Source organism: Capricornis sumatraensis, chromosome 3 (genome assembly GCF_032405125.1).
Source record: "Capricornis sumatraensis isolate serow.1 chromosome 3, serow.2, whole genome shotgun sequence".
Taxonomy (NCBI): Eukaryota; Metazoa; Chordata; class Mammalia; order Artiodactyla; family Bovidae; genus Capricornis; species Capricornis sumatraensis.
Genome location: NC_091071.1, coordinates 169,749,129 through 169,775,734, shown reverse-complemented (window position 1 = coordinate 169,775,734; position 26,606 = coordinate 169,749,129). Strand labels below are relative to the sequence as shown.

General features: G+C 45.8%; 1 protein-coding gene across 1 annotated transcript in view; it reads left to right on the top strand.

Moving 5' to 3' along the window:
- Window positions 1-2,599: 2,599 nt before the first annotated feature.
- The window catches only part of SMPDL3B (sphingomyelin phosphodiesterase acid like 3B), a 31,069-nt gene continuing 7,062 nt past the window's right edge, over window positions 2,600-26,606 (top strand). The window contains exons 1-3 of the mRNA XM_068969165.1: window positions 2,600-2,660; window positions 16,680-16,893; window positions 19,747-19,844. Of these exons, the coding sequence (XP_068825266.1) occupies window positions 2,600-2,660; window positions 16,680-16,893; window positions 19,747-19,844 (373 nt within the window). The remainder of the gene's footprint in view (window positions 2,661-16,679; window positions 16,894-19,746; window positions 19,845-26,606) is intronic.

Genomic DNA, 26,606 nt, shown 5'->3' with positions numbered 1-26,606 from the left:
TCAAACCCACATCTGTTACATCTCCTGCATTGGCAGGCGAGTTCTTTACCACTAGAGCCACCTGGGAAGCCCAAAGAGTCAGACTGACTGGACAACTGAGCACGCAGGCATGCCTGCACATTAAGATTAGGCTGGTGGGACAGCCGTACAACTATGCGCCTTTGCTCTGCAATGCAACAGGTAGGACACAAGACCACATGAGATGTCATCTTGCCAAAGAATTCAAAGCTAAATGTCATCAAAACTTTAGATCTAACTACCAGTTTATAGGCAATATGGAGAACAGAAGAACAACTTAAATGACACCACCAAGAGGCAATCAGCCAAACACTCCAGAATGTGGGAAATTTCACAAGACAACTGACCTAGTTTCCTAACAAGGAAAAAGAGAAAAGCGGGGAGGGGGTAAAGTCTAAAATTAAGAGAGACTTAAAGAGACAGATCAACTGCATGCAACATGTGGGCCTGATTTGGATCTTGATTTGAGCAAATCAATTGTATTTGGTCAGCCAAAAAGTTTGTTCCAGTTTTTCCATAAGTTAAAAAAATTTTAATTAAATTTAAAAAATTCTATGAGAAAATCAGGAAAGTTTAAACACTGACCAAGCATCTCCCTGGTTGGTACAGTTACTAGGATTTACCACTGAGATAGGCTGGGACCTGGGACCCTCTACTGGAGTGCTTGCACTTTCACCTGGGTAAATGCCTCCTTGAGTAACAGAATACAAAGAAACTATAAGCGACTAAAAATAACTGCAAGCATGAGCAGTTGGGCCAATTATGAAAAATAAGATACAAAAAGGCCACAAACTTCTGAGGTGCTGGGAGCAAAACATGGGTACTGTGTACAACCCTACCAAGGGGTGGGGAGACCGTCTAAGCTACCCCTCCAGTCCAGCCATCTGCTCCTATCCTCATTGCACTTAAAGAACCAGCCCACCCTCCTGGGAGAGTGAGCCAGGGCGCCGGTGTCTTGTTTTCATTCTGTCGTGATGCAGCACAAGTCCCAGTAAAGCCTTGCTTTAATCTCTTGTCTGGTCCCCTATCAATTTCTGTTAAATTAAAAGACACCTGCTCCTTGGAGGAAAAGCTATGACAGACCTAGACAGCGTATTAAAAAGCAGAGACATCACTTTACCAACAAAGGTCCATGTAGTCAAAGCTATAGTATTCCCAGTAGTCATGTACGGATGTGAGAGTTGAACCATAAAGAAGGCTGAGTGCCGAAGAATTGATTCTTTCAAATCGTGGTGCTGAAGAAGACTCTTGAGAGTCCCTTGGACGGCAAGGAGATCCAACCAGTCCATCCTAAAGGAAGTCAACTCTGAATATTCATTGGAAGGACTGCTGGTAAAGCTGAGCAAACTCAGAGAGATAGTGAGGGACAGGGAAGCCTGGCATGCTTTTACTCCACCGAGTCGCAGAGTCAGACATGGCTTAGTGACTGAACAACAAACAGCAAGGGAGGAAGGTGGGAGCGGGGATCAGGAAGGAGCGAGCAGGAATCAGGAAGGAGCGAGCAGGAATCAGGAAGGGGGGGACACATGTATGCCTATGGCCGATTCATACTAATGTGTGGCAAAACCCATCACCATGTTGTAAAACAATTACCCTCGGATTAAAATAAATAAATTAAAAAAAAGAAAAATGAGTCCAAGGAGGAGGGTCAGGAACACTATTAATTGTTTTTAGATCCTCTATGCTGTTCTTAAAATATTCTAAAAAAAAAAAAAAAAGTTCTTATCTTTTAGAGATGTATACTACATTGTTTATGGGCAAAATGATATGATCTCTGGAATTTAAAAATAATCCTTTGGGGTTGGGGTGGGGGTAAAGATGAAGTAAGATTGGCTGTGAGTTCATAATTGCTCTTGTGGGAGGATGGATACGGGGGCTCCTTACATCGTTCTCCCTACTTCTGTTTATGTTGGCAGATTTTCACAATCGAAGAGATGAAGCCATGTCACCTCCTCCCAGAGGCCCTCTCAGTTTCCTCAGAGGGTGAGCTCCCTCCTCTGGGCTTGTTAAGCCACCTGTCACGCAGAACTGCAGTCCAGCGGCCTGCTTCTTCCTCTAGAGGGCAGAGTGGTGGCCTTGGGTCGCTCTTATCTCCCCAGGACAGGGTTTCCGCGTGAATGAACAGATGACTCTTGGTCTGGGTTCATTTGTGGTCAAGCAGCTCAGTCTCCAACAAGCACTCAAGTTCCTTTGATGGCAAAGGCCGGACATTTTCTACAGTCTGTTTGTTCTCCTGGGGTGGGGCAGCATGAAAACTCCGAAAGTGGATATTTGCTGGTTGGTGACTGCAGCTGAGTGAGTTTCCAGTTGCTGACTGGACTGACCGACACGCTCTGAGGAACTGGCAGGACTGGTGCTGCTTCTTACGTGAGAGTCCAAAGGCCTGGCAAGTGCAGCTCCCGGGGCAAACCCTGCTCACACCCCCCTGGGCAAAGGAAGAAAAGCCAGAGGAGCCAGAAGCCCTGAGTGTCTGGAAACAGCCGGTGACTGGACGGGAAGTTCTGCTCTGACACGCGGCCATCAACACCTAGCTAGGAAATCTGCGGCTGGAACAAAAGCTCCCATCAGAGGAAACCCCAGGATGAGGCTGCCGGAGGTGCTGATTTTCCTGGCCTCCTGGGGAGTCGCCAGGGCTGCACCAGGTAGGTAAGCTGAAAATGTTGCTAAGAATAGCAAGACAGGGAGCTCAGCTGGGGAGGCTGGTGAGAGAGTTAGTGGGTGGAGGGTGTGCTGTTTGAGCCTAAGATTAAGTGGAGGTGATGGCTGGCCATGGAAGGAACATGGACATTGTTCAGAGCTGTCGGTGTCTAAGAGCCAGCCAGCTGGTAGAGGCAGAAGGTAGCAGGCACATTCGTGAATTCATTCAACAAATATTGGTTGAGTAGCTCTCAAATCTAGTATTTTATTGGAACTCTGTGGAGGCATTTTACTAACCTCATTCCTTTTTGGATCTGGAACACATTTTAGAATTTCCTAATAGCGTTCACTGTTGTTTAGAAATCTGCAACTGGAGAAGGGAATGGCAACCCACTCCAATATTCTTGCCTGGAGAATCCCATGGACAGAGGAGCTTAGTGGCTATAGACCATGGGGTCACAAAGAGTCAGACACGACTTTGAGAATAAACCACAACCCCAGAGACCTGCAAGGGTTTCTTTTCTGCAAATGCCACCAGCAGATTTTCATTTTGTCAACAGTGTGCATGCACACACTACATGGATCCCCATCATTTATGGTATAAATTGTATCCTTGCTAGATTTCTCCCATCTCTCACTTAAAAGGACATTAGATTAACAAATGATACAAAAGCTTTGTTGTTTTGTTTAAGACAAAGGCAAGCTTTCCTAAGCTTGAACTTATAGTTCTTCAAAACGAAAACAAGACACAAGAACTAAAATGTCCTGGACAAGAAAAAATTATTTTGAACCAAAAAATGAATCATGCACTATTCTTGGAACCAGGGATGTGGCAGAAAAGAAACAAAATTCCAGTGAAGCCTCCCTTCACCTCAGAAAAACAGACTAAAAGACACATGGACAAAGAAATACATATTCCAGGAAATAACAAGGGTAACGGAGAATAACAAAGCAGCATAAAGGAGCAGGGAGGATGGGGGAGAAAGATTACTTAAGGGGTAGCAGAGAAGAACTGTCAAATAAAGTGACATTTGACTAGAGACCTAAGGCAGCATGGGAGAGAGCTATGTGGATGTCCAGAAGAACATTCCAGCAACAGAGGGCAAAAAGTTCACAGGCTCTGAGCTGGATGCACAGGACATATGTGTGAGCAAAAGCACGAGGCCAGCGTGGCTGGAGCTCAGAGAATGGGGGGATGGCGGGGTAGAGGGATATGGATGTTGGGAGATCATGGGGATGGGGCCAGGGGCTGGTGCCGGCTCATGTGTTAACTTGTAGACAATTTTAAGAACACCAAGTGAGGGAATTCGTGGGCAGTTTGGTGGTTAGAACTCCATGCTTTCACTGCCCGGGTTCAATCCCTGGTCAGGGAACTAGGATCCCACAGGCTGGGAGGTGCAGCCAAAAAAAAAGAAAAAGTATATAAAAACATGCAAAAAAAGGAAAATAGTCAAGAAGAGCTAACATTTATTTTCTGAGTACTTACTATATACTGTGCTTATGCTTTGTGCTTGACATATATTGTCCTTTTAAAACCCATTTGAAAAATGAAGTGAAAACACCTCCTCTGATTTTTATAGTCCTTGTAGTGGTGGTTTAGTTGCTAAGCTGTGTCCAACTCTTGCAACCCCATGGACTGTAGCCTGCTAGGCTCCTGTGTCCATGGCATTCTCCAGGTAAGAATACTGGAGTGGGTTCCCATTTCCTTCTCCAGGGGAATCTTCCCGACCCAGGGATCAAACCCGGCTCTCCTGCACTGCAGGCAGATTGTTTACCATAGTCCTGTAAAGTAGGTACTATTACCGTTATATCCATTTTGTGGATGAGGGAAATGAGACCCAGAGGGGGACACAAAACTCCACAGCTGGGAAGTGGTGAGACCAAGTTCGTACTCAGCCACCTTTCCACCATACACTTTGATGGGTCCTCTTGGGATTGTGGGTACTACTTCCTCCCCCCTCTTTCCTTCAAACTTTTCTGGACTGTATACTTCTATAATCTAAAACTGGAGTTAAATTTAAAAAGAATTCCATAAAACCTGTCAGTTTTTTCAGAATCTGAGTCTCTCCCTGAAGTGCAGACTTTTGAGACACCCAGTCAGATAGCCATCACCCTTGCTTTGCATAAAGCCATGGAGTTTCTACCTGCACCATCCTTAGCCAAGAACTTGGGTGGGGCGCCAACTTGCTGGTTTCATCTCCTCCCACACAAACCGGAGGCTACACAGCATTTATCCCTCAGCCTCTAACTGCAGACAAGCCTACAAGTTCTTTCCATGGGAGCCAGTGTGGGAGGCAAACATTTCCCTGAAGAATGACGAGCCTGCCTCTTGGAGCTGCTGTGAGGTGATGGCAATCCACACAGCTAACACAAGTGAAGTGAAGTGAAGTGAAAGGCGCTCAGTCGTGTCTCACTCTTTGCAACCCAGTGGACTATATACTCCATGGAATTCTCCAGGCCAGAATACTGGAGTGGGCAGCCTTTCCCTTCTCCAGGGGATCGTCCCAACCCAGGGATCAAACCCAGGTCTCCCGCATTGCAGGCGGATTCTTTACCAGCTGAGCCACAAGGGAAGCCCAAGAATACTGGAGTGGGTAGTCTATCCATTCTTCCAGCTAACACAAGAGGTCGGTTTTAACAAGTTAACTCTTTGTGTTTTGCAGGGCAGTGGTTTACAGAGGAGGAGTTATAACTGAAGTGTTTGGGATCATTGCTTAGCATCAAAAATGATAGCTTATTATTGTTATTGTTATTTAGTCACTCAGTTGTGTCCAACTCTTTGCGATCCCATGGACTATAGCCCACCAGGCTCCTCTGTCCCTGGGATTCTCCAAGCAAGAATACTGGAATGGGTTGCCATTTGCTTCTCTGATAGCTTGTATGCAAATCTAAAAAAAAAAAGTCCAAATGAACTTATTTACAAAACAAGAACAAACTCACAGAGAACAGATTTATGGTTACCAGGGGAAAGGGGGGGGATATATTGAGAGTTTGGGATTGACATATACACACTGCTGTTTTTAAAACAGAAAATCACAGACTTCCCTGGCAGTCAAGTGGTTAAGGCTCTGTGCTTCCAATGCAGGGGTCATGAATTCGATCCCTGGTCAAGGAACTAAGATCTTGTGTGGCACAGCCAAATATATATATATATATATATATATATATATAAAATAAATAAAATAGATAACTAACTAGGACCTACTGTAAAACCAAACCAAAGCAGAAAACAACAACAACAACAAAAATCCCCACAAAGGACTGAAGTAAGGTTAAGTAAAGTCACTCAGTCGTGTCCGACTCTTTGCGATCCCATGGACTGTAGCCTACCAGGCTCCTCCCTCCATGGGATTCTCCAGGCAAGAGTACTGGAGTGGGTTGCCATTTCCTTCTCCAGGGGATCTTCCCAACCCAGGGATCAAACCCGGGTCTCCTGCATTCCAGGCAGACACTTTAACCTCTGAGCCACCAAATTGGGACCAATGTTGCTTTATGGTGGGTTGTATGCATAACAGATAAGTCACGGAATCATAGGCAGTTAAAACTGATAAAACAGATAACCTTTGTGCAATACACAAATGTTATGCTTCAGAAAAAAGAGGCTGCAGAAGAGAAGAAAACCTGAGGTCCAAGGGGCAGAGCAGCCCAGGGATTAAGCACTCAGGCTGGTTTGTCCACTCCATGGCCATCCACCCCTTTTCAACTAGTATCGTTATCCCCATTTTACAGAAATGGGGACACGGAGGCTCAGCTGAGGAAATCTCTTGTTCAAGTTGCCATTGAAAGTGTACCCAGGATTCAAAACAAGATTTCTCTGATTTCAAATTTCATGCATGTCCTTTCAAAACTAATCCACTGCCTTAAGCCAGAAGACCTATGTACTACCTTTTAATATCTATGTGACCTCGAGTCTCTATTTCACTATCTGTAAAATAAGGATAATACTAGAGGAGGAGAGATTAAATAAGGTGAGCTCATGCGCTTACACTGCAATGTGCTATAAAAGTTTGAGACCTTTTTTTTTTTTAATAGCTAAGGTCACATGGCTAGCTAGTGGCAAAGTGCACTGTGATCATTTCAAGTACAGTATGAATCATAGGTCTACCACTAACTAGCTCAGCTTCCTCATCTGTAAAATGGGTATGATAATAGAACGTATTTCATCATTTTGCTGTGAGGCTACATAGGCAGAGGGCTTGGCACAGTATCCGGCCTTCAGTAGCTGCTAAATAAATGGCAGGTGTTTTCCTGCCTTCCTCTTCTTGTCTCTGACCATAAGCAAACTCACTTTTCACACACTTTAAGACTGTCTTAGACTCTAGGAATGATTTTTTCATCTCCTCCACCCCAACATGAATCAGTAAAAAGATCTCACATTATATATGATTTTTAATGACTTCTAAAAATAATTTAAAAAATATATTAGCTATATTAATTGTGTTTATTTATTTGGCTGCCCCAGGTCCTAGCTGCAGCACAAGGGATCTGCGGTCTTTGTCGTAGCATGCAGGATCTTTAGTTGTGGCAGGTGAACTCTTGGTTGTGGCACGTGGGATCCCATTCCTTGACCAAGGATTGAACCGTGGCCGCCTGCATTGGGAGCTCAGAGTCTTAGGAACTCCCTACTTTTCAATGACATTTAAAAATGTTGCATTTGAAATATATTGTTGGTTTTGATGGCACAGATTTTTCCCCTTGAACTTTGGAACCAATGCATTCTTTTTTTCCAGGTCTCAGACATTTCCATGGGCCTTACAGAGGGATTAGGCTCTGGGTTCTGTATCTGTTGTCCCCAGTGTACAAAGTTAGCCTGGTGACACCTTGGTGAAGAAGGAGGGCCAAGAGACTGTTTTGCCTGCCCAGGCACAGGGAGCAGAGTTGAGCTCTCAGAATTAAAGCTAGAGGGTACGCTGTGCCCGCCAGCCCTCTGCTCAAGTAGAACCAGCCCGGAGAGGACAGCATTTGTCTTCACATTGTTCCTGGCCCTGGACCTTCACCTGCAGAAGACAGCAGCTGAGTGGGTGCTGGAGCAGGCAGGAGGACACAGCCACCCCCCTCATCCCATCTCCCTTCCGTGGTGAAAGCAGAACTGCAGGATCCCCAGTGATCAAATTCAGAGTAATTGCTGCTTTGCATTGATGAGGGCTTATGCATTCTCTCATATTGTCTTGTTTTAAACCTCACAATAACTGTGAAAGGTAGGGGGCGCTGTTGTCGCCATTTTACAGATGAAGAAATTGGCACAGTCAGTTCACCCAGCTAGTGAGCACTGGAGCTGGAATTCCAAACAGGTCTGTGCCCTCAACACTCACTGTACTTGATGCCAAGTTTATTTATAGTCTCAATGATTAATGAATAATAATGATAGCTAAGATTGGTACCTTTTCTTAAAACTCAAGGATTTTGAGAATACATTCTTACTGTAAAAGATCCAAGCAGTGTGGATATAGTTTCTTAATTTTCATGAGATTTCCCCAGATGAGGTGTCTTCATGGTAATGTTTGAGAATCTCTGGTCCAAAGGATAAAGTGTTAAAGTGCCCACCTCCCTACACCCTCCCAGTCTCACTCTGGGTCCTGGGGGTAATTGCCAGGGACAGTGGTGTGTGGAGAGTCCTCTGGACAAACACCCCTCCCCACTTTTTTTCTGGTTGAACACAGTGATTTATTTGAAAATATACTTTTTTTTTTTTCAAATACAGTAATAGAAGGGGTTCCAGCAAGTCATATGGAGGGAGATGTTGAGGGGAGAGTGTAGGAGGAGAAGGAGGAAAAACATTATGGGAAGCCCACCAGAAGGGTTAGGCAACCATATTGTGTGTCGTTAGAATTGAAGGTGGATAGGGACTTCCCCCAGGGGGCGCTAGTAGTAAAGAACCCACCTGCCTATGGAGGAGACAAAAGAGACTTGAGTTGGATATCTGGTTTGGGAAGATCCCCTGGAGGAGGAAATGGCAACCCACTCCAGTATTCTTGCCTGGAGAATCCCATGGTCAGAGGAACCTGGCGGGCTACAGTTCACAGGGGTGCAAAGAGTCAGACACATTCTGAAGCAACTTACCAGCATGCAGGGACTTCCCCAGTTGTCCAGTGGTTAAAACTCTGCCTTTTAATGTGGAGGGTATGAGTTCAATCCCTAGTCAGGGAACTAAGGTCTCACATGCTGTGGAATGTGGCCAAAAATTTAAAAAAAAAATTGAAAGTAGATAAACAGGGCCTCTCCCTGCTGAATGGCGCACTTGGAGAAGTTCCCAACTGCCTCTGAAGTTGTCTAGGCTTCGACTGACTGCACCTCTCTTCCCCACCACGCTACTCTTTTTTTGTGAGTTGACCAATAATAACGTCAAGGAGCACTTTTCTTTCTTCCGTTTTAAAAAAACACTTAGTTTTTTAATCTATTTTGGCTGTGCTGGGTCTTTGTTGGCACACACGGGCTCAGTAGTTGTGGCACATGGGCTTAATTGTGGTACGTGGGATCTTAGTTCCCTGGCCAGGGATTGAACTCGGGCCCCCTGAGTGTGGAGTCTCATCCACTGGACCACCAGGGGAGTCCCAAGGAGGACTTTTCTACCAGGGCCATAATCTGTTATTCAGGAGAGATGGCTCTTCCAGGTGAAGCCATAAACCAGTCTTCCAATGACCAGCTTTGCTGCCTAAGGCACAAAGGGCACTGAACATCCAATAGCTCACTGTCCTCACTTGGAGCTTGTCCTCAAAGAGCTGGACTTCTAACTCATTTTCATTTGAGGCAAAAGCATTAGGAGAGTTGATCCTAATATGCTAGCAACTGTGAACCCCAACTTTATGAAATGAAGTATCATTTCTCAGCTACTTTGCCGTATTACTTAACCTTAGTTAGCCTTTGCCCATTTGCAGGAAACTCAGTTGAAACCAACCCTGACCACCCCCTGCAATAACTCAGTGCCTCTTCAGACCATGATGGGATGCTATTTGCTGCACTTGGACCAAGCCTAGGTGCAAAATAATCCCAGAAATGCCCTTTTTACCCTGTATTGGAAACACCATGTAACAGTGGGAAACCAGGAGGGTGGTGGTGTCAAGTGCCAGTTTCTCTAGCTGCTGAGACCACAAACCTAAAGTCCTGTGTTTTTTCATCATTAGATCATTAGTGACTACAGGGATGGCTCAGAGACTGATTTTTTTTTTTTTTAATTAAAAAGTAAAGGGACTTCCTTGGTAGTCCAGTAGTTAAGAATCCGCCTTGCTATGCAGAGAACATGGGTTTGATCCCTGGTCGGGGAACTAGGATCCCACGTGCCTTAGAGTGTGCCCATGTGCCACAACTACGACCTGATGCAGCCAAATAAATAAATATTTTTTCAAAGATCTCTTGGGGAAAAGAAAAGTAGAGAAGGAAGTTTTTATTTTAGTAGAACTTTGTCTAACAATGGGGTCTGAGTGACACAGTGACACAGATATACCTGTATCTGGCTGGTGTCAGTGGGTTTCTATACTTCATGAGCAAGACTCGGAGAGAGCTTGAGGGACCAGGCAAGGAGGTTAACTGAAGATGTTAACTGACAGCTTCCAAGGTTGCTTCCTATAGCTATATCCTGAGCACCACACACTGCCTCTTCTATAATTAGTCTCTTAAACAACTATTTCATTCCACTGCTTCCCAGGGCAACCAGCCAAGACCACAGTGAAAGTAACAAGAAAATACCTCTGAGAGTAAAACTCTTACAGTCAAATAAAATAAAAATGTTAATTCACCATTGTATTTATTTGTCAGACAATTGTAAGCCACTGCAGGGGACAAGTGAAGCATCATTATCTCTGTCCCCTAGGAACTTTTAAAATCTAATTGGGAGGAAAAGGACACACCAATTGTAGTTTAAATATCTTCACTGATTAAAAAAAAAAGGAAAAATAGAAAAAAGTATTTAAAAAATCATTAACTTTTTCATCGGGTTCTTTATAAATGTTTCTCTTCATTTTTATGTGCTTTTAAAAATAAAATGACTACCACACTACATATATAGTTTTGTAGTCTGCTTCTTTGCTTAATTTTATTTACCAGGAGAAGCAGAAAAGGAAGTCTTTATCCCCCCTTCCAATGTTACAGCATATATGATAGATAAAGGGTTAATGTTATACAGACAAGGGCTCTTACAAACTAAGAAAAATAATGGAACACCTCAATAGAAATAAAGAATCTGCCTGCAATATGGGAGACCCTGGGTTAGATCCCTGGGTTGGGAAAGTCCCCTGGAGAAGGGAAAGGCTACTTTAGTATTTTGGCCTGGAGAATTCCATGGATAGCCCATGAGGTCGCAAAGAGTCAAACATGACTGACTGGCATTCACTTTCTTTCTTTCAATAGAAACGGGCAAAGAACACACAAGTAGAAAAGTCACCAAAAAAGAAATACAAGTGGCCAATAAACATATTTAAAATATTCAAATTCACTAGAAATTCAAGAAATGCAAAATAACTAATGAGATCTCATTTTTCACCAACCAAATTGGCAAACATTTTTTATAATATTCACATCTTCAGTGAGATATCTAGTACATGAATAAAAGCCTTGAAATGTTCACATCTTTCTCTACTGGAGTTTTTATTCTTAAGAAAAAAAGCATTATAATCTATAGGCTAGCACAGGGAACTCCCTTAACACTCTGCAATGACCCACATGGGATAAGAATCCAAAAAAGGTGGGTACATGCATCTGCACAACTGACTCACTTTGTGGTCTAGCAGAAACAAATGCAACATTTTAATCAACTTATACTCCAAAAAATGTTTTTAAAAAGTAAAGAAGGAAAAAAGCATTATAATTTACAATGGGTAAAAAAAAAAAAACAACTGAAAGAAATATAAATATTATGTAGCATTAATTCAGTTGAGTTCAGTCACTCAGTGATGTCCGACTCTCTGCAGTCCCAAGGACTGCAGCACGCCAGGCTTCCCTGTACATCACTAACTCATGGAACTTGCTCAAACTCATGTCCATCGAGTCGGTAATGCCATCCAATGATCTCATCCTCTGTCATCCCCTTCTCCTCCTGCCTTCAGTCTTGCCCAGCATCAGGATCTTTTCCAATGAGTCAGTTCTTCAAATTAGGTGGCCAAAGTATTGGAGTTTCAGCTTCAGCATCAGTCCATCAGTAGCATTGATTAAATTATTGTATATTCATCAGTGGGCTTCCCTGAGAGCTCAGTTGGTAAAGAATCCACCTGCAATGCAGGAGACTCCAGTTAGACTCCTGGTTTGGGAAGATCCGCTGGAGAAGGGATAGGCTACCCAATCCAGTATTCTTGAGATTTCCTTGTGGTTCAGCTGGTAAAGAATCCGCCCGCAATGCGGAAGACCTGGGTTTGACCGCTGGGTTGGGAAGAAACCCTGGAGAAGGGAAAGGCTACCCACTCCAGTATTCTGGCCTGCAGAATTCCATGGACTGTATGGTCCATGGGGTCACAAAGAGTGGACACCACTGACTTTCACATGAATAAAATATGTACAGAAATTAAACATCATATTTTCCTTTTTTAAAACTTTTGTTGAAGTATGATCAATCTACAGTGTTGTGCCAATCCCAGGTGTGAATCTGGGAAAAAGTGAAACTGCTGTACAAATACATAAATCCACTCCTTTTTAGGTTTCCCTACCACACAGGCCATCACAGAGCACTGAGTAGAGTTCCTTGTGCTACGCAGCAGGCCCTTATTAGTATCTATTTTGTATACGGTAGTGTGTGTGTCAATTCCCAATCTTCCAGTTTATCCCTCCCCCTCTTGTGACCTCCCCCCAACCATAAGTTTATTTTCTACCTCTGTAAATCTATTTCTGTTTTGTAGATAAGTTCATTTGTACCCTTTTTTTTTTTAAGATTCCACATATAAGTGATATCATATGATATTTGTCTTTCGCTATCTGACTTCACTCAGTATGAGAATCTCTGTGTGTTAGTCCCTCGGTCGTGTCCCACTCTTAGCAACCCCAAGAGGTTTAGCCCACCAGGCTCCTCCATCCATGGGATTTTTCAGGCAAGAATACTGGAATGGGTTGCCATTTCCTTCTCCAATGAGAATCTCTAGGTCCATCCATGTTGCTGCAAATGGCATTGTTTTGTTCTTTTTAATGGCCGAGTAATATTCCATTGCATACATACCACATCTTCTTTATCCAGTCCTCTGTTGGTGGGCATTTAGGTTGCTTCTATGTCCTGGCCATTTGTGACTAGTGCTGCAACGAACATGGGAGTGCATGTATCTTTTCAAATTATCTTTTTTTTCTGGGTATATGGCCAGGAGTGGGACTGCTGGATCATATAATAGTTCTATTTTCAGTTTTTTAAGGAACATCCATACTCTACTCCATAGTGACTCTACCAGTTTGCACTCCCACCAACAGTGTATGAGGGTTTCCTTTTCTCCACACCCTCACCAGCATTTATTGTTTGTAGGCTTTTTGATAATGGCCCTTCTGACTGCTGTGACCAGTTTTTATTTGCATTTCTCTAGTAATTAGTGATGTTGAGCATCTTTTCATGTGCTTTGGACAGGCCCTTTCTTGTTCACTGTCTTATTTGATGGTTATAGAGAAGTAGACCAGATGTCAAATACCCTCAGCCCAACTGGCTTGCTCAGAGTCCTCATCCTGGGTTGTTGCTGTTGTTCAGTCACTCAGTCGTCTCCAGCTCTTTGCAACCCCATGGACGGCAGCACGCCAGGCTTTCCTGTCTTTCACTATATCCCAGAGCTGGCTCAAACTCATGTCCATTGAGTCAGTGATGCCATCCAACCATCTCACCCTCTGTCGTCCCCTTCTCCTCCTGCCTTCAATCTTTCCCAGAATCAGGGTCTTTTCTAATGAGTCAGCTCTTTGCGTTAGGTGGCCAAAGTATGGGAGCTTCAGCTGCAACATCAGTCCTTCTAACGAATATTCAGGATTGATTTCCTTTAGGATTGACTGGTTTGATCTCCTTGCAGTCCAAGGGGCCCGGGATGAGGAAACCCAGTAACCTGCCTCCCTCTTCAGGGTTCTTGTGCTCACCTTCTTCTCCATGAGATGGTAATTAGACCTCAATTCCTTACAGTCTGTGACTAATTCCATAGAAGCCTGTGGCTCCGTTCTCTTATGGGTAGCATAGATGTATCATGAAAGCATTCTGGGATCAAGCACTCTGACACTGTAGACAGGGCAGATGTCCAACAGCCAAGTCAACAAGCTAATTTCATGTGTGAGAGTGCTCTGAAAAAATAAAATGGGAGGGCCATTCGGAGTCACCCAGCTAGAGACCAGAAGTGGAACTTGAGCAAAGGCAGTCAGAGAAGTCTTATCTGAGGAGATGATTCTCCAGCTGAGACCTCAATGAAGAAGAGAAGGCAGCCGTGCGATGACCCGAGAGGACTGGGGAAAGCGGCAGAGTCAGGAAAGAGGCCCCGTGAGGAGAGCGAGTGGGCGGGGTTGGGGCCAAGGAGAAGAGGAGGGGTCTATGGTCAGCCTCCACTGTGAGCAGCCTGGAGCCTGAGGTCTGCCCGTGTCTGAACCTCTGGCCCTCTCAGCCATTCTTTCCACTCTCCTGACCGCTCCCAAAGTTAGGCCTTTGAGGCCGTGGGCATAAAGGCAAGCATCTGCGCACGCATGCACACACACACACACACACACACACACACACATGCACATGCACACGCACGCACACGCACACTCACGTTTGCACAGAGAGATCATAGGAAGCGCAAGGGAGCCTGGAAGGAGTTCCAGTTCTACTCTGACTAGTCCGGAACTTGCCAGAAGAGAGAAACACCAACAGCTGACACTCAAGCTGCAGACAAGGAGTTTCTGAAGTGAAGAAATGCTCATTGAGAACTTTGAGGGCTGACATCAAAGGGGAAGAGCTGCTCCACGTTTGTGGTTTGCTGAGAAAGTGCCTGCTTGAGGCAAACGGATGACCTCTGTATGGTCTGCAGAGGAAGCAAGGGCCCCACGTGCCAGACAGAAGGAAAAAGTTTCTCAAGCTTCCATAGCCAACCTGGCCGGCCTGACTGGAAGCAGGTGTGACCCACTTACCGCCACCGGCAGGAAAGCTCCCCAACTCTGCCCACTTTCTTGATGAAATGGGATGGTTGCTTTCTTTTCTCTGCGTTAGGATGTTGCCCCTGTAGGTGTAATTTCAAATATGTTAGTGATCACTAGTCATGTGAAAAGTTTTACTTCCCCCGTTATAAACAGAGACTCTCAGTTAGGGTGAAAACTTAAAATGCAGGCATAGACGATCTACAAAAGGAGTTAAAATAAAAGGCATTGATTTTGCCCCCTTAGCAATCACATTTTCCTGGGAGTGATTAGGGAGCCAGGGGACTCCCCCCCTCCCCACCCCCGCCGCTGGCCCCCAGCATTTACCATGTGATCTCAAGCATGTTGACCTCTGAACTTTCATTTCCTTATCACCAAAATGGAAAGGGGATAATGATCAATCCCTTCAGGGCTGTGAGGAGGATGATTATATAATGATCGTGGGAGGGACCACGTTTTGTTTAATCAGTCGTGTGCACCTTGGCTTGAGCAAGTTTCTGATTCTTTCTGGAGACCAGGTTTACATCAGGAGAGGTGGGCCAAAGCTCAGAAGCGTCAAGGAGTGAGATCAGGGTCCAGACTTTCCCTTTGGTTCAGAGTCACTGGGGGAGGGAGGCAGGGAGGGTGGAAAGAGCGGGGACTGGCTAGCCAGCCCTGAAAGCGATAGAAGGCAGACTCCCAGGCCCAGGCCCATTTTACTGGGATGGGTGGGTGTTGACTGTTGGTGCTGAGTGACACAGAAAGTGGAGGAGGAAGTGAGAGCAATGGTGGAAAGTGAGGAAACTCTGGAAACAGGAATTAGGGGAGAGGCCAAACCTGTTCAACCTCTCCTTCAATAGGCATCGTTGAAGCCACTTACACCAGGCCCTGTGTTGGATGCAGCAGATGAGAAAGCCACTCCAAAGCCCGTTTCTTTAGATCCCCTTCTTTGTGTTACACCTAGAGACTTGGCGTTTCACCTTACATCCAGAGTCACTAACAAGTAGGCCCACAATGAGAAATTCAAGCCAGTCTGAAATGACATTCCACCTTTTCTGGTCTACTACTCATAAACACCATTTCCACACATTTTTGTTGTTCAGTAGCTCAATCATGTCCGACTCTTTGTGACCCCATGGACTGCAGCATGCCAGGCTTCCCTGTCCATCACTATCTCTGGGAGCCTGCTCAAACTCATGTCCGTTGAGTCAGTGATGCCATCCAACCATCTCACCCTCTGTCATCCCCTTCTTCTGCCTTCAATCTTTCCCAGTATCAGGGTCTTTTCTAATGAGTCAGCTCTTTGTACAGGTGGCCATAGTATTGGAGCTTCAGCTTTGGCATTAGTCCTTCCCATGAATATTCAGGGTTGATTTCCTTTAGGATTGACTGGTTTGATATCCTTGCAGTCCAAGAGTCTTCTCCAACACCACAGTTCAAACACATCAATTCTTTGGTGCTCAGCCTTCTTTCTTTTTTATTTCCACACATATTCCCCAGCTTTTTGCTGGTATTAATTAGCAAGATCTTATGATGCCTTTGGTGTGTAAGCCTTCTCCCAGATTTTTGTATATATTTCCCTAGAGCATAACATTTAGCTCTAGTTATTGGCTCAGAGAGGTGAAGCATCTCACCCAGAGTCGCACAGCTAATACGTGGTTCCAGAGCCTGGGTGTTTAACTCATCTTTACTTTAAAACAAGCACTCTACACAGAACTCCTGAAGGATTCCTGAAGGTCATACAGTCCAATCCCTCCTCCTGCTGCTGGGAACACTGAAATGTGGGGAGATAGAAAGGGTCTTGTCAAAGGTCAGAGGTCAGGGACAGAACCAAGCCTATTTTCTGTTCTGCTCAGCACCTCCCTGGGCAAGCCCAGCCCTGGATTTGGAGAAAACTTCCTTTCACCTGTGTAAACTCCTCTCCTACCCCAGGGTTCCCCTGATCCCTCCCCAGCCAGGCTCAGGGAGGAACCCATATTAGAGGGGTCTCCTTGTCCCTGCAGGGAAGTTCTGGCACATCTCTGACCTGCACCTGGACCCTGACTACAAGGTGTCTGAAGATCCTCTCCAGGTATGCCCGTCTGCAGGCTCCCAGCCGGTGTCCAACGCAGGCCCCTGGGGCGACTACCTCTGTGATTCTCCCTGGATCCTCATCAACTCCTCCATCTATGCCATGAAGGAGATCGAGCCAGAGCCGGACTTCATCCTTTGGACTGGGTGAGAGCCGTCACCGCAGCTACCCTTCCCTGGCCACTGCGAGTGCCCCCGGCCCTCCTGGCACCTGCACCAAACCATCTCCCCTAGTCCTCACACCAGCCCTGTTGCAGAGAGGATGAAACTCAAAGCTTGTCCATGGGAGCCTGGGCCTGGCTGATTCCAGGGTCTGTGCCCTTGACCTCGTGTCTCCCAGACTCAGCAGAACTTGGCGTTCACTGAGGCTGGGGACACGGTCATGGCATGCTTGGGCATGTGGGGAAGTCCTGGATTTCAAGTCGGGGGATGAACCCTGCTGCCACTCCCACCAGAGTTTAGGGACTGCAAGCCTCAGAGACCCAAATGCAGGGAGAGGAGAAAGTTAGGAGGGCTGAAGGTGGGTCAGCATAGGGACCAAGTGTCCTGGCCAGCTGTGGGCCACCCCGGGCTGTCTGGCCTTGGGGGTCCTCCCTGGTCAGAGCTTGGCCTGCAAAGAGAGGGCGTGAGGGGCAACTTCAGCTCAGCCGTAGCGATGCCATTTCTGCTACTCCTCCAAGGATACTGCTGTAAGTCCTTCAACTTCCCTCAGCACTCGTGGTCCCCCCTTCACTCACTTGACCCTTCCCTCCCTCTCTTGGTAGATCAGCCTGCCCTGTGCTCACCCCTGGGCAGACATGAGGGAACAGAGATAATAGGGACCCCGACCCTCCTTCAGGGAACTCAAGGTTTCCTGGGTGATATAGACGAGGTCGCTGACCATGCTATCCCAGCAAGGAGAGGGGCACTGAGCAGGTTGGGGAGTTTCACAGGGCACCTGACTCCCTCTGGTGAAACTGGGAGGACTTCCTGTAGGAAGTGGTGAGCTAGAGAGCAGGTGAAGAGGGCTGGCTGGAGCTCTGGCTTCCCACGCCCTCTTCTAGCCTCTATAGACACTTCCATAAGGTGGAGCAAACCCACGACGGCCCTAGCTGTCACTCACTGTGACATGGGAGTGACCGGAATGACCCTCACATGGACAGTAGTGGGTGGAGTAAGGCTGGACTCTTAAGAAATGTGACCGTCTCTCAGGGAAGCCTGGGCAGTTCTGGTTTCCCGGGGCTCAGCAATCAATCGAAGGAGAAAGTGAGTTTTAGGCCATGACTCTGGCCCCCTGCTCCCTGAGAAATGAGTAACATTCTAAAAGACATGCTCCCTCTGAGAAATTCACCATCCTTTAACAGAAAAGCATGATTTTTCTGGGAAATCTCTGGGACTTGCAAAGGTTATGACATTGGATGAGTGGACCTCTAGGGCCCCTTTTAATTCTTCAGTTTCTAAGAAATTTGGCCTCTCCTGGGAGAATCGCAATCCCTTGGGGATTAACCTGTACCATTTGAATATGTTTTCTATCACACAGAATTAAATCTTCCAGACTAGGGGAAAATGGAATTTTGTTCTGATGTCTTTGGATTCCTAGCCTGTCCCCAGGGAGGATGGGGCTCCAAGGCCCCTCCTGCTGTCCTCATGAAGAGACACTGTAGGATGTAATGGATGTGAGCATAGACTCTGGAGCCGGGCTGGCTGGTTCAAACCCTGGCTCCACCACTGTCTGGTTGTATACTCTTAGGCAGGACTCTTCACCTTTCTGTGCCTTGGTTTCTTTATCTGTCAAATGGGATAACAATAGAAGCTCCACTGTAGGGTTATTATGAAGAATAAATGAGTGGAAATGGGTTCAACACACGGCAGGTACCCGGCACAAAGTGAGCCAGTGTGGACTGCCAGTAGTGGTCTCCGTATGATTCAGCTAGTTAACTTCCCCAGGGAGTCTCGGGGCACAGTTGCTGCACTCAGTCCAGCAGAGTCCTCAGGCTTTAGATTGTGGGGGCTCCTATCACTTCCAAACCTCCCTTCCTCCTTCTTTCCTCAAACCTCCCTTCCCGCTTCTTCTTCCTTCTTGCTGCACCTTTCTAAGATGGATCCAGGAATTTAGGTCTGTCAAATGAGGGGTCGGGTGGGGGCTAAATGGTCCTGGGGCAGGCCCTGGACCTGCCAGAGTACATCCAGCTGCTTTATTATGAAGGCAGATCCAAACTCCTTAGAACCCTTGGGGCAAGGAATGAACTCAGATTGGCTTCTCCACCCCACCGAGTCAATGATGCCATCCAACCATCTCATCCTCTGTTGCCTTCTCCTTTAGCCTTCAGTCTTTCCCAGCATCAAGATCTTTTCCAATGAGTCGGCTCTTCGCATCAGGTGGCCAAAGTACTGGAGCTTCAGCTGCAGCATCAGTCCTTCCAATGAATATTTAGGGTTGATTTCCTTTAGGATGGACAGGTTTGATCTCCTTGCAGTCCAAGGGACTCTCAAGAGTCTGCTCCAACACCACAAAAGTATTAATTCTTTGGGGCTCAGCTTTCTTTATGGTCCAACTCTCACATCAGTACACAACTAAACCATAGCTCTGAGTATATGGATCTTTCCCAGTAAAGTGAAGTCTCTACTTTTTAATACTCTGTGTAGGTTTGTCATAGTTTTTCTTCATAAGAGCAATCATCTTTTAACTTCGTGGCTGTAGTCACTCGGCACAGAGATTTTGGAACTTTCTTTGTTGAAGCCCCACAGATGCTCTGAAGTTCCATATTGTCCCTGTTTTACAGATGAGCTCATGGAAGTTCAGAGAGGTTAAACAACCAGCCCAGGGACCCGCAGCAGGTTAATGGCAGAGCCAGGGCTTAAACTCTGTCCGGTGTGACTCCCAGCTCCAGCCCGGTCCCTCCTTCTCAGTAGCTGTCTGAGGCCCAGTCCTGCAGCTGGGTCTGGGTAGGGCTGGTTTCTCACGGTGGAGCTGTCCCTTCTTTTCCTTGTGCCACTTCCTGAGCTGCTTGTGTTTTGCAGTGATGACACACCACACGTGCCCAATGAGAGGCTGAGTGAGGTGGCCGTGCTACAAATTGTGAAGCAGCTGACTCAGCTCATCAGGGAGGCCTTTCCAGGTAAGATTGTGTCCTGGGTCCCCATAATGTTCCCTGACACCCAGGCAGTGCCTGGCACAGCGGGAGGAAAACAGCACCAAAGTGCAAAGGAATGACCTTCCCCCACGATGATGATGGCTGCCGGCCAGGTCCCGCACCAGGCACTTCACAGCAATCAGGTCTTACCTTCCAGGAACACTGTAAGGAACATGAATGAGAGCTTGTCCACTTGTGAATACACACAGAATCCTATTAATGGTGTTAAAAACCAAATTCAACTGAGTAAATCTGAAGATCTATTTGACTTTATTCAAGAATTCATGACTCAGGCAGCATCCCATCTAGAAAACAGAAGGGAGCTCCAGAGACTTCCCTGGCAGTCCAGTGGTTAAGACTCTGTGCTTTCAATGCACGGGGCCCAAGTTCAATCCCTGGTCGGGGAAGTAAGATCCCACATGGTGTGTGGTACAGCCAAAGAGAGAAAAAAGATGGGAGAAAAAAAAAAAAAGGAAAGGGGCTCCTAGGAGCTGTGCAAATGGAAGGTTTTACAGACAGAAGAGGGTGGAGGAGAAAGAAAGATTCTAGCAAACAGGGATTGTTTCGGGCAAGGTTACCTTCCTTTAGGGGAAAGGTGGGATCTGTCCAACAGATTTCCTCACTAGTGCCCCCTATGTTAATTCCATATTGACTGTTTAAAGGTCACATTCTTGGGAGAGGCTGAAACTTCAGTTAGGTTAGGTATTAACTTGGTTAAGATTTGGTTTGCTGACCTAGGGTTTTGCACAAGTAACTCCACTTTGGACCTGTTTCTTTTTCATTAATGGAAATGCCTGACATTTCACTGGTTTCTGTCCTGCCTGTATAACACCAGACTTACAGCCCCTTCTCAAGGCGTCTACAGTTACTTTTAGGCATTGTCCCTGGGTAAGTCTCACGTGGGCTTGCACACAGCCTTTGCGTCCTGCTATGGCCCTGGAATGGCCATCTACTCTTCTCAAACCATCTTGGCTGCTGGGACTTCTGGGAGATGCAGATTTTCGGCCAAAGTGCTGTTTTGTGGTGCATCCAAGGCCTTCCGAGCCTGGGCAAGCAGCCAGGACTGTGAGTGATTATGGCGGCAGCCCCGCAGGACCTGACAGGAAGACTGTGGTGGGGGGCCCCATCTAATGGTCCTTAAAAATGGCTTTAAGCAGGCGGTGCCAAACACAAGATCCTGGAGTCTGAGTCAGGCTCTCGGCCTGCCAGTGGGAGGCCTGTGAAAGCAGAGCCTAGGTCCCAACCCCCACCCCTACCCCAATCGCCCTGGGGTTCTGGTACAGCTGTTTCCTCTGGAGGTCTTCATCATGGGTCTCTCAGGACCCAGATACAGAATAGTGATAACAAAAGTAGGTAATAGCAGCAAGAACAATTATATGTATCTATGCGTGTGTATGCTAAGTCGCTTCAGTCATGTCCGACTCTTTGCCACCCCATGAACTGTAGCACCCCAGGCGCTTCTGTCCGTGGGGATTCTCCAGCCAAGAATACTGGAGTGGGTTGCCATGCCCTCCTCCAGGGGCTTTTCCTGACCCAAGGATCAAGCCCGCGTTTCTCAAACCCGTGTTTCTCAAACCTGTGTTTCTCATAGTCTCCTGCATTGGCAGGCGGGTTCTTTACCACTAGCACCACCTGGGAAGTCCTGTATCTATGTATCAAGTGCTGTGTCAGGCCTCCTCTGAGAATATTGTATATATGCCCTAGTTCCTTCGCTGTCAGGATAATCCTAGAGAGAGGTGTTATTACTGCCTCAGTTTTACTGAAGACAAATGTGACCCTTGAGGTCAAGGAAACAGGCAAGGTTTGGGATGCAGATCCTGGTTTGAGGACATCTCATACCTACCACTCTCGCTCCAGGAGGGACCCCACCACCACCCCACAATTCCCACATCTGTCCTTGAGGCAGCCTCCTTTCTGACACCTCCTTCCCTCAATGTAAATCAATTTGTGCAGAGAAGCTGACTGGACACTTCTAGTCTACATACCTCGACTCAACCAACTCAGACCTGCTTGGGCTAGTTAACCTTCCAGCAGAAATCACTGGGGCTTCCCTGGTGGCTCAGACGGTAAAAACAAAACCTGCCTGCAATGCAGGAGACCCAGGTTCGATCCCTGGGTCAGGAAGATCCTCTGAAGAGAACAGCAACCCACTGCAGTATTCTTGCCTGGAGAATTCCATGGACAGAGGATTCTGGCAGGCTACAGTCCATGGGGTTGCAAAGAGTCAGATATGACTGAGCGACTAACACACAGGCACACAGGCTCAAACCAGGGCACTTTAATAACAGGTATTATTCCCAGTGTATAGATAACAAATCTATGGGGCAAAGCTAGTCAGTTCCTAGGGAGGGACTCAAACTCAGATCTTACTCTGAGCGCTCTTTTCTTTGCTCCACATGCGGCTTCAGGAATAAAAGTGAAATAATGGATAAGAAAATGCTTTATTATTATGATTTAATGTATAAGTGTAAATGATAAGATTTTATAGTTCATAACATGCTTGCAGAGGTATTGAATTTCCTAAATCTGAGATACCATTGACTGTAAGATGTTTCATTGTTTTATGTATTGCTAAGAAAAAAACAAAACAAAACACTGTCCATTAAAGTATGACACAGCGCTTTCTCCTGGCCTCAATGGTAAGACACGGCCCACTGGTAGAGATGTTAAAATGAGAACAAATTGGAAGAGGTGAAACAAGGCCTAATCTTATTTGAGAATGGTAGCAACATGGGTCAAGCAGAACACTCCCCATCATAAAGATAAATAAGTTGAAGCAACAAGTTGGAGAGGAGGAAGAGGCTGAAATTTGAGATTTTGTTTCCATGTTGTAAGTCCTTCTTGCCACGTGCACCTGGGTTCCTCATCAGAGTCGCTGTGGACACTGGCCCCTGCCTCTCCACTGTGGCTGATGGTGCACACGGGTGTGCACAGCAAACTGATTCGGGCCCCAGTGCAGGCTCTGCCACGCTCCAGGTGGGCCGTACCCTGGGTGCTCGGTGTTCGAGAAGAAAATAATGGTACCTGCCCAGACGGCTGGTGCGAGGACTAAATAAGGTAACCTATTCATTCATTTAGTCCGTCAATAAATGTGTCTCCTAGGGGTGAGACAGCATTCTAGGGATAGGGGACTTGGTCATGAACATGATGCCAGGTGGTGCCCTCACGGAGTTTATGCTTGTGAGGAGCTTCTAGAAGTGTCCAGCACACAGACACAGCAAAAACCTATTACCCCAAAACTAGGTTTGACTCTTGGTGGGTGTTAGGCCAAAAGACACAACCAAGCCAAAAGTCAGGAGAAGGAAAGATTTACTACTTGCAACAAATAAGGAGAACACCAGGAATCTTTCCCAAATCAGTGGTTCCCTGAACAGTAAAATTGGGGCAGTTTTAAGCTAGGGAGATGTGAATATACGCATATATTCATGAAACGGCCTGAGCAGGAGAATTCAATATACAATTAGGGCAAAGTTGAGAGAGTCCATGCTTTGGTTGATTAAAGTTATGAGGGTCATAAAAGGTCAATATTATCATCCCTTAGGTTTCAGTAGATATGGTGATCGTTTTTGTTGTTCAGTTGCTAAGTCCTGTCTTAGTGACAGGTGACTCTTTGTGACCCCATGACCTAGTGGTTGCAGGGGTTCAGTTCAGTTCAGTTCAGTCACTCAGCTGTGTCCGACACTTTGCGACCCCCACGAATTGCAGTATGCCAGGCCTCCTAGTCCATCATCAACTCCTGGAATTTACCCAAATTCAGGTCCATTGAGTCCGTGATGCCATTCAACCATATCATCCTCTGTCATCCCCTTCTCCTCCTGCCCTCAATCTTGCCCAGCATCAGGAAATGAGTCAGCTCTTTGCATCAGGTGGCCAAAGTATTGGAGTTCAGCTGCAGCATTAGTCCTTCCAATGAATATTTAGGACTGATGTCCTTTAGGATGGACTGGTTGGATCTCCTTGCAGTCCAAGGGACTTTCAAGAGTCTTCAACACCACAGTTCAAAACCATCAATTCTTCAGCGCTCAGCTTTCTTTATATTCCAACTCTCACATCCATACATGACCACTGGAAAAACCATAGCCTTGACTAGACGGACCTTTGTTGACAAAGTAATGTCTCTGCTTTTTAATACGATGTCTAGGTTGGTCATAACTTTCCTTCCAGGGAGTAAGCGTCTTTTAATTTCATGGCTGCAATCACCATCTGCAGTGATTTTGGAGGCCAAAAAAATAGTCAGCCACTGTTTCCCCATCTATTTTCCATGAAGTGATGGGACCAGATGCCATGATCTTAGTTTTCTGAATGTTGAGCCTTAAGCCAACCTTTTGACTCTCCTCTTTCACTTTCATCAAGAGGCTCTTTAGTTCTTCTTCACTTTCTGCCATAAGGGTGGTGTCATCTGCATATCTGAGGTTATTGATATTTCTCCCAGCAATCTTGATTCCAGCTTGTGCTTCCTCCAGCCCAGTGTTTCTCATGACGTACTCTGCATAAAAGTTAAATAAGCAGGGTGACAATATACAGCCTTGATGTACTCCTTTTCCTATTTGGAACCAGGCTGTTTTTCCATGTCCAGTTCTAACTGTTGCTTCCTGACCTGAATACAGGTTTCTCAAGAGGCAGGTTAGGTGGTCTGGTATTCCCATGTCTTTAAGAATTTTCCACAGTTTATTGTGATCCACACAGTCACAGGCTTTGGCATAGTCAATAAAGCAGAAATAGATGTTTTTTCTGGAACTCTCTTGCTTTTTCGATGATCCAGCGGATGTTGGCAATTTGATCTCTGGTTCCTCTGCCTTTTCTAAAACCAGCTTGAATATCTGGAAGTTCATGGTTCACGTATTGCTGAAGCCTGGGCTTGGAGAATTTTGAGCATTACTTTGCTAGCATGTGAGACGAGTGCAATTGTGCGGTAGTTGGAGCATTCTTTGGCATTGCCTTTCTTTGGGATTGGAATGAAAACTGCCCTTTTCCAGTCCTGTGGCCACTGCTGAGTTTTCCCAATTTGTGGCATATTGAGTGCAGCACTTTCACAGCATCATCTTTTAGGATTTGAAATAGCTCGACTGGAATTCCATCACCTCCACTAGCTTTGTTCATAGTGATGCTTTCTAAGGCCCACTTGACTTCCCATTCCAGGATGTCTGGGTCTAGGTGAGTGATCATACCATCATGATTATCTGGGTTGTGAAGATCATTTTTGTACAGTTCTTCTGTGTATTCTTGCCACCGCTTCTTAATATCTTCTGCTTCTGTTAGGTCCATACCATTTCTGTTCTTTATCGAGCCCATCTTTGCATGAAATGTTCCCTTGGTATCTCTAATTTTCTTGAAGAGATCTCTAGTCTTTCCCATTCTGTTGTTTTCCTCTATTTCTTTGCATTGATCGCTGAGGAAGGCTTTCTTATCTCTCCTTGCTATTCTTTGGAACTCTGCATTCAAATGGGTATATCTTTCCTTGTCTCCTTTGCTCTTCCTTTCTCTTCTTTTCATAGCTATTTGTAAGGCCTCCTCAGACAGCCATTTTGCTGTTTTACATTTCTTTTTCTTGGGGATGGTCTTGATCTCCGTCTCCTGTACAATGTCACAAACCTCATCCCGTAGTTCATCAGGCACTCTGTCTATCAGGTCTAGTCCCTTAAATCTATTTCTCACTTCCACTGTATAATCATAAGGGATTTGATTTAGGTCATACCTGAATGGTCTAGTGGTTTTCCCCACTTTCTTCAATTTAAGTCTGAATTTGGCAATAAGGAGTTCATGATCTGAGCCACAGTCAGCTCCCGGTCTTGTTTTTGCTGATTGTATAGAGCTTCTCCGTCTTTGACTGCAAAGAATATAATCAGTCTGATTTCGGTGTCGACCATCTGGTGATGTCCATGTGTCAAGTCTTCTCTTGTGTTGTTGGAATAAGGTGTTTGCTATGACCAGTGTGTTCTCTTGGCAAAACTCTATTAGCCTTTGTCTTGCTTCATTCCGTATTCCAAGGCCAAATTTGCCTGCTACTCCAGGTGTTTCTTGACTTCCTACTTTTGCATTCCAGTTCCCTACAATGAAAAGGACACTGTTTTGGGGTGTTAGTTCTAAAAGGTCTTGTAGGTCTTCATAGAACCGTTCAATTTCAGCTTCTTCAGCGTTACTGGTTGGGGCATAGACTTGGATTACAGTGATATTGAATGATTTGCCTTGGAAATGAACAGAGATCATTCTGTCATTTTTGAGATTGCAGGGGTTAAATTCTATAAAACAGCTCGAGAAAGTGCTTTAGGCTAATGTTTACCTTTGAAACAGAACTAAAAGTCTTTACAACTGATTCATTATCTTGCTCCTGTTTCTTCTCTTCCCTGATAACAAGGTCTGTCCTTTTGTTCCCTTAAGATCTTTATTACTGAGCCAGGCTTAAATCCCTGAATGGCTTAGGCCCAAAATACCTTCTGTTAGGTTAAGAAATAGGACTTCCCTGGTGGCTCAGATGGTAAAGCGTCTGTCTACAATGTGGGAGAACCGGCTTCAATCCCTGGGTTGGGAAGATCCCCTGGAGAAGGAACTGGCAATCCACTCCCATGGACAGAGAAGCCTGGTAGGCTACAGTCCATGGGGTCACAAAGACGACTTCACTTTCACTTTCACTTTAGGTCAAGAAAGCCAAGTCTGGTCCTGTTTCTCTGGGAACCCCCACCTTATCTGATTATAAACTGGGACAGGGTCCCTCCCTTCTCATCTGTCTTTGGGATTCCAAGGATCTGT